The sequence below is a fragment of the Mesitornis unicolor genome, unplaced genomic scaffold (assembly GCF_000695765.1).
Source record: "Mesitornis unicolor isolate BGI_N332 unplaced genomic scaffold, ASM69576v1 scaffold4589, whole genome shotgun sequence".
In the NCBI taxonomy this organism is placed as follows: domain Eukaryota; kingdom Metazoa; phylum Chordata; class Aves; order Mesitornithiformes; family Mesitornithidae; genus Mesitornis; species Mesitornis unicolor.
In genome coordinates, this window is record NW_010209094.1 from 1 (window position 1) to 7,800 (window position 7,800).

The window sequence follows — 7,800 nt, forward strand, 5'->3', positions numbered from 1 at the left end:
TTTTTTTAGATCTTTCTGAGCAGAACATGCCCCATAATTTTTATGATGTTGATTCTCGACTCATTTTTCTCCCAAGCATAGAAATTGTCATCACAAACTAGAGAACCAGTCCAGTGGGCCATTTGCTGGTCCATAAGCGAGGGCTTGCTATGGGGATCTACAGACCTGTAACTCAACCCATAGCATCAGGTTTGCGTGGTGTGGGGTGTGCGCCACGGTGACGTGGCTCTGTTCCCAGATTCAGGCTGGTTTGCAGATATATTCCCCAGAATTGTAATATGCATTAGCCAGCACTGAGCTGTTTTGGTCCTGCTCTCTTCCATGTTAATTGGCTAACAATTTGGATAATTTGGAGCATCTGTTCCATCCAAATGACATGGTGTTTCATTTCCTCTAAAGAACCCAGTGTGTGTTCTTTCCAAAAAGGGATAAATTTAATGTTTATGCAACAGCCAAACATACTAAATTGGCCAAAATTATGCTTCCCCCTTATCAGCTTTCCAATTAATTCTGCTTTTTATAGGTAAATTATGTCATCAAGTTATTTGTGGCTTCAGGAACCTAGTGAGAGCTTCATTCCCTTTTATATCAAGGCAGTGTAAACTGCTCTGGGTGTATAAAAGGGATTGTAAATGGATGTTAAACCCCTTTCCAGCCCTCTGATGTTGTGGTGTCCCTCACTGGGTCTGACTTCCAGCCCTTCCTTTAGGAACAGGCAGAAAACGCCAGCTGAGCCCATGGGCAGCGAGTCCGAGCTGCGGGACCTGAGCGTTTTCCAAACACATTTACACTTTTCAAGCTTCCGATTACTTCTGCCTTCCCTAAGCCTGAAGGTTGCTGGGTTGTCCCTCCCTTCCCTGCTTGTCCATGGGCAGCAGGTTGCCGTTTTCCTGTCCCCTATTCCCGCCCGGCTTCCCGGTTCCCACAGGAACCGGCCATGCCCGCTGGTTGAAACGGAAACGGGACAGAGATAGCAGCGGGAGGACACGACAATGTCCACTTGATGTCATGTCAGCTTCGTCTTTTCAGGTCAAGTTTAGACCTTGCTTTCCCCTCTCTGGGACCTTGCTTTCCCCTTGCTGGGTAGGAGTGGGGGTCAAGTTTAGACCTTGCTTTCCCCTTGCTGGGTAGGAGTGGCTTCCCGTGCTGTGCGGTGACGTGACTGCTCCCTGTGCCCCTGCAAACCCCAGGCTGGGGCTGGGAAACGTGATGGCAATGTTAGAGGATTGCATTTTGTATCCACATAGTCAGCAAATTAATGCAACCTTTTTCTTTTCCTCTTTTCCTTGCAGTTTTATCTGCAGGCCAGATTCACGTGGAAGGGAGCCCGTCTGCTCCGTCCCCTCCTCCAGTTCACCCTCATCATGATGGCGTTTTACACCGGCCTGTCCCGGGTGTCAGACCACAAGCATCACCCCACCGATGTGCTGGCTGGCTTTGCACAGGGAGCCCTGGTGGCTTACTGTGTGGTGAGTATGGCAAACCATGTGGTCAATGGCAGTGGGGGTGCTGGGGGAATAGCGGGCACCTCCCTATGTTCATGTAGCTGCATCCTGGGGTGCATTAAAAAGAGCATGGCCAGTAGGTTGAGGGAGGTTATCCTCCTACTCTGCCCTGGTGAGGCCACATCTGAAGTACTGTGTCCAATCTTGGGCTCCCCAGTTCAAGAAGGACAAGGACCAACTGGAGAGAGCCCACTGAGATGATGGGAGGACTGGAACATGTCCTGTACGAGGAAAGGTTGAGAGAGCTGGGGCTGTTCAGCCTGGAGAAGAGGAGACTGAGGGAGGATCTCATTAACATGTATAAATCTCTAAATGGTGCAGACTCTTCTCGGTTTTGCCCAGTGACAGGACAACGGGCAATGGTCACAAACTGGAACACAGGAGGTTCAGCTTAAACATAAGGAAAAACTTCTTTACTGTAAGGGTACCAGAGCATGGCCCAGGCTGCCCCGAGAGGTTGTGAAGTCTCCTTCTCTGCAGACATTCAAACCTGTCTGGATGTGTTCCTGTGTGATCTTCTCCAGGTGACCCTGCTCTGGCAGGGGGGTTGGACTGAGTGACCTTCAGAGGTCTCTAGCAACCCCCACCAGTCTTGTGATTCTGTAATCCTTCATTACAGCTGGGAGCATGGCAGGAGGCAAACAGCACGTTAGGGTTAAAATGCAACATTTAGCACTTTTCTGCCAGCCTTGAGCTCCTGGAGGCTCCTGGGCAAGAGGGCCCGTTCACCCTGAAATGCTGAAAGGACATTCAGACAAGGGAGGGTATAAAGTGTTGGCTCGTTTGCAAGTCTTTCCGCCAGGACCCAAGCAGGGAGTCTGGAGTGTTTGGGATTATGGCTTTTCCCTGCACAATTCAGCCAAAATCCCTCCCCTGGGAGTGGGAACTGGTGCCTGCCCGGTGAGGGGAGGCAGGGTGCTTTCACTGGGCAGTGGGGTTTTAATAGAGCAAACCAGCTCATGAGAAAACAGCTTGTCTGTGGCTGCTGAGCTTGTTCTCAGGCAATTTGCTTTCCAAAGAGTGACCTGATTGCACAGCCCTGTAACTCGAAGTGACATATGAGGGTATGTGGGGGAGGCAGGCTGGGGAGCACTGGGTCGGGTGGCTGCCTCGCATAGAGACAAAAGGGCTGGGGAGTTCTGGCTGTTCCTATGTACAAACTCTTGGAAGCAAGGTTTTAATGGCTTACCACTTTCTTTTGGGTAGGTTTTTTGGGTTTCGGGGTCTTTTTTGTTGTTTTTAACTGATCTAAAAGTAAAGCAGCCCTAGAGGCAAGGAATTAAGTTTGCTAATGTTACATTATGCGAGGAGAGAAAATAGGTTATTTATGTACTTTCCACCCGTTGATAATATTCCAAAGCCAAGACAAAAATGTCATTGTCGGGAAGTTTTTATGAAGTATTATTAACTCTCTGAGCAGTCACTGCTGGGTTTTGCCGTTGCCTTATGCCAACGTCCCATGGCGGGGCAGGCAGATTCAGAGAGGGAAACTAGAGAAGTGTGTGTGATACAGATGTGTGCTGCTGCTGCAACGCCTGTATCCTTCATACTGATATTGTCAGGGTGGTTCTCCAAGTTTCAACTCTTGGTTTGTCAAGACACCAAGTGCACATTGCCATGCAGTGTTACAAGGTTGGAGTTTACCTCACTGTGTGCCTTCCTGCTTGGGAAGTGGGACACCAGCAGCATACAGGGGGAGTAGGGACCAGACGATCCATGCATGGATCCCAGTAGTGGTTTCAGAAAGACAATAGCTCTCCGGATGCTCGAGACAGGCGTCCGGATGCTTCCTGGCTGGGACACGCAGCAGGGCTGGCCATCCCCTCCCGGCCCTGCAGCAGCTGGGAGCTGTGTTGGGAAGGGGAGGCTGCGGCGGTGCTGGGCAGGTTTTCCTGTGTCGAGGTGAGCTGACATGGGAAGTAGCTGCCTGGAGTTTCACAGGCAGATGTGGGTTCAACTGCGAGCCCAGGACAACTTGCACTGTTCTTCCCAGTCGGCCCGTGGAGGGGACAGTTTCCTCTGCACTCTTTGCAGGCATGGCTTGGCAGCTGGGGACATCTCGGGCAGCAGCTTTAGGACTTGGGGCAGGTTTAAACCCAACCCTTGTCCTGTTTCATCAGTTTGTGAGGAACTGTCAGTGTGTTCTTGTTCTCCCAAACTCAGCTTTGCTGGCATGAGGAGGGCCCAGAAGGACCAGCAGGCTTTCTTCCCTTTTGGGAGGTGGCAGTGAGGGACAAGAGGAGGAGTCACCTCAAGACTCCCTGGAGTTTGCATTAAATGTATAGTTTAGCACCTTTTTGCTAAAATTACTGGTATATCAAAGCAATTAGTGGTATGTCCTAGGGTTCCTTTCCCAGCTCTTGTGTGTGGGATGCTCTGAAGCAGAGGGAGGGACCTGGAGACATCACCTCCAACCCACCCTGGGTGCTCTCAGATACCCCTTCCCCCAGCAAAGCCTTCAAGAGCCCGCTCTGATGATAGTCAAGGGCTGTTAAAATACCGTAGTTATCAGGCTGTAATTTTCTGTAGAAACCAATTGTGGGTTTCATCTCTGAGGGCTGCCAGAGCTTCAATCCAGGTTGTGCTGCAGCAGACACGTTTGTCTTCCCATGCCTGAAATAACAAGCAGAAGACATTAGTGTCAAGCGCTTCCAGCTGATGAAACATTTGGACTGGGATCCAGAGTGAAATATGATGAGGATTTCTTAAATGGGAATGGTTTTTATGCGCGTTGTAGGCAGGCTGCTATGTGTTGTGTAGTTTATGTCTCATCTGACAGGTAGAAAATGGGAGACTTTGGAAGGATGTGCTCCTGGTGTTGCTCTGGTTAGCTTAGATGAGTTGTTTTAACCTCTCTTTACATGATCAAAGTTTTCTTCAACGTAACAAAAAGGAATAGGAATTGTTCAGTGGCAATATAAAATATTGGCTTACTTTTTATAATACGTGCTCAGTCTTCTGCCATCGAGTTTTCTTTATGGGTGGAGAGCACCTTCTACAGGAAATGGAGCTAATCCAAGTGAAAAACTTTGCACGTTTATTAGTCCTTTTTTGTGTTAAACAGCTCAAGCATTAGGAGGATTTAACACACTGGTTTAACCCCCAAAGATCACGTTTCATGATTCCTATAAGTGTTTATATAACCTCCAGCCATGTTAAAGTGAAATACAGTTTAAAGAAAAATGAAACCTCCTACCCAGTCTCTGAATTAAACCCTGAAAAGCAGCAAGCAAGACAGAAAAGGCTAAAATACCCAAGATGACACTCCACCGTAACTCATTCCTGTCCAAAATAAGGACCAGACTCGGTGTAATCCCCATATGCTTCTTGCACTCAGCAATCTCCCCCCATAAATTGATTTGTCATGGCTATCTTGGTGCAGAAATTGGACATCTTTTTGATTGAATCCAGCTCTCTGAGGTGGGCAAGTGAGTGAGATGGCATCAGAAATGTGCCGAGCCAGCTGAAAAGGAGGTTTACATTTATTAATGACCCAAAAGAAAACCATTGCAAGAGCAATTCAGCATGTTTTTACAACTGTGATGCTGCAGCAAGGGGCCAGACTCCAGCTTGCGATCCTCTATGGGTTCAGCTGGGTTTAACCTGTTATTTAACCAAATGCTGCCGCTTGAATGCCCTGTAAACAACTTTATCAGCTCTGTTATACGACTCGGCAGCCAGACACCAGGACATACACCAAAAAAACCAAAAAGCTGTTTTAGATGTCAGTTCCTTTTCTGCTTCTCCATGAAGCAATAAAAGCCGAGCAACAACAGCTCAGATTTCTGCATCCTGGGTTACAATTGCAGGAGTAAATTGCCACTTAGAGCAGCTTCACTGTTCAGCTCAGTTCCTTATCTGCCCATGCTGATAGGGACTTGCAAAAGTTGTTCCTAAGGACAACTAAACCTGCTATGTAGGGTGCTGGGTAGCTAGAAAACAGGGAGATGCAGATGGGGAAAGCCTTTGATGTCTCCGTGTCCAGCCTGGATGTGCTAATCTAATATTATTCCTTAGAGAACCTTGGGTTTATTTTCTTTCCCTGATTTATCTTGTTGCTTAAATGTTGCATTCGAGTACTGTGAGAGCAAACTCAAATGTGCTGCTATTTCCTATGACCCCGTGCTGCTCCTTCCAGGCCTTCGGCTCAGCAAACCCATGGCTTGGTCCAAATTATTGGTGTTAAAAGATATCTGGGATAAGCCAGTGAATTCAGGCTGGCAGAGGCAGTCGGCAGCAGGACCAATGTTAACTGGTACCAAAACCCCAACCAAAATGATGAATCCTCGTCACTTTTTGCCCCGTTGGGAGGATCCATGCTGCCTGACTCCTTGCCTATCTCGTGCAGGGCTGCATTTTGGCAAGGGAGAAAGTGCCGTGGTCCTGGAGGACCGATAAGCTTTGTGCAGCAGCCGCCAAGGGAGTCTGTGGAAGTTTCCTCCCAGCACTTTGTTTCTTATTGTGTTGCTACCTCCCGAAATTGCCAAGCGCTGGCTTTTTCACATCCGGGAGTGGGGTTACATCACAGGATATTTAGGAAGAAGTAGTCAGGAATAGCTCCTCCTCTCCTTGGGCTTTGGCTTCAGGATCACACCCCAGCTCTGTACCAGTGCCTTGGTGGGGCATGAGGAGAGCATCGCTCCCCGTTGACTCATTGCTGATAAATTTGAATACAGCTTTGATTTGAAAGCTTTTAATTGCCCGCCTGATGTCCGGCTGAATGGATTGTTTCACACTGATTCCATCCCTGAAACCACTCACCGTGAGTCAGGCCCGCCCTTTGGTGACCCTTGTTGTTTTACCGGAGTGGGGGCCATGTATCTGTTTCCTGGCTTTTCAACCCGCTCGGCAGAGGTTTGGGCACTGCACTCGGTGATTGTGCAGGGAGAAATGAAATTGGTCTGTAATGCTATATGCTCTGTAATGCTGTATGCCGTGTTTTAGAAGGTCTGAGCCTTTTTCCATATCGTACAGAAAGGTGGTAGCAGGCACTGAGGATTTCACAGCTATTGGTGTTAACACAGGCATTCGATAGCACAAGAAGTGCTATTTTTGGAACTTAAAGATATGTGTATCTGTAATGCAGGTTTTCTGTAAGGCAGGTTTTTTAACAAAGCATCACCCAGTGTGGCTAAGTTTGCCTTTTCCACTTATTCCTACAGGTGTTCTACGTCTCAGATCTCTTCAAGCCCAAGATAAAGACTTGCCTGCCTCCACCACCCATCCGGAAGGAGATCCTTTCACCTGTGGACATCATTGAGCGAAATAACCATCACAATATGGTGTAGACCTTCAAGAAATCAGATGGATGTTGTATTTTATTTTAACTTTTTTTTTTTTTTTGCAAAAAATGACTGCTGACAGCAACTACCTGCTGCTCTCAAATCTCATCAGACAGTAGAATGTAGGGAGAGACTTTCTTGCCTGACCAGTAAAGTCTTGCTCTGTGGTCTTTTCAACTTGTGACATTTGGATGACAGGGGTGGTGGTCAACTAAGTCAAAAGTGACAGTGGGAAAGAAGGAAAGAAAGAACAAAACCGCAATAGACAAAAGCCGAACAAACAAAGAGAGGTGCCGGAGTTCTGGATGTGCAATTGGTTTGAGTGTTCATGTTGTAGTGAACGCCAAATTGTTCATAGCCTAATGAACACTAAGGGATTTTTGGAAAGCTGGCCATCTTTAGATATTTTTTTTTTTTACTACGAAGATTTTCCAATGCCTGCGAGAAAAAAAAACCCAAACAACTCATGACTAAATGGTATAGCACTATATACGAGAAACAGCACTGAGTCAAGATCTGGGGTTGGTTTGTAAGAGTTGCTTTTTTTTTCTCTTTTTGATAGTAGTTTATTTTTTGCCTCCTCTATTCCATACTGTGACTTAGTTTAGAAGAAGCTTGCCTAGTCCAAGGTCTCTGAAGGGTCTCTGGTCACACTACACACCTTTACCGAGCAGTCTTGAGACACGTGGTGAGTAACTCCATCCTCCGTGCAGAGAAGCCACATTTCTCCCTCTCCGCTCGCTCCCTGGCAAGGATTCACCCTGCCCGAGCCCCCAGGTGCACACAGCCCCTACAAATGGCCCTTCATGAGAAGATCATCCTCTGCTTCCTGGCTATATACCCCCCTCCCCCCCAAAAACAAAATCCCAGCAGATTTTCTGGAGCTGGCAGTTCGCAAGTAGGTAGTGGCGGCTCTGCCGAAGATGCATTCGCACTACGACCTCGGGGCTGAGTCCCGGGGAAACTTTTTGATTCTGCCATTTCGGGACGGGCTGCTGGGCGGCACGTCCCAG

At 47.9% G+C, this 7,800-nt stretch overlaps 1 protein-coding gene across 1 annotated transcript; it reads left to right on the plus strand.

Moving 5' to 3' along the window:
• The first annotated feature begins 1,364 nt into the window (after positions 1-1,364).
• LOC104547168 (lipid phosphate phosphohydrolase 3-like) lies at positions 1,365-7,453 on the plus strand. The gene is made up of 2 exons (XM_010192753.1): positions 1,365-1,469; positions 6,668-7,453. Exons 1-2 carry the CDS (start codon positions 1,365-1,367, stop codon positions 6,791-6,793), a joined length of 231 nt encoding a protein of 76 aa, XP_010191055.1. The 3' UTR covers positions 6,794-7,453.
• The last annotated feature ends 347 nt before the right edge of the window (positions 7,454-7,800 follow it).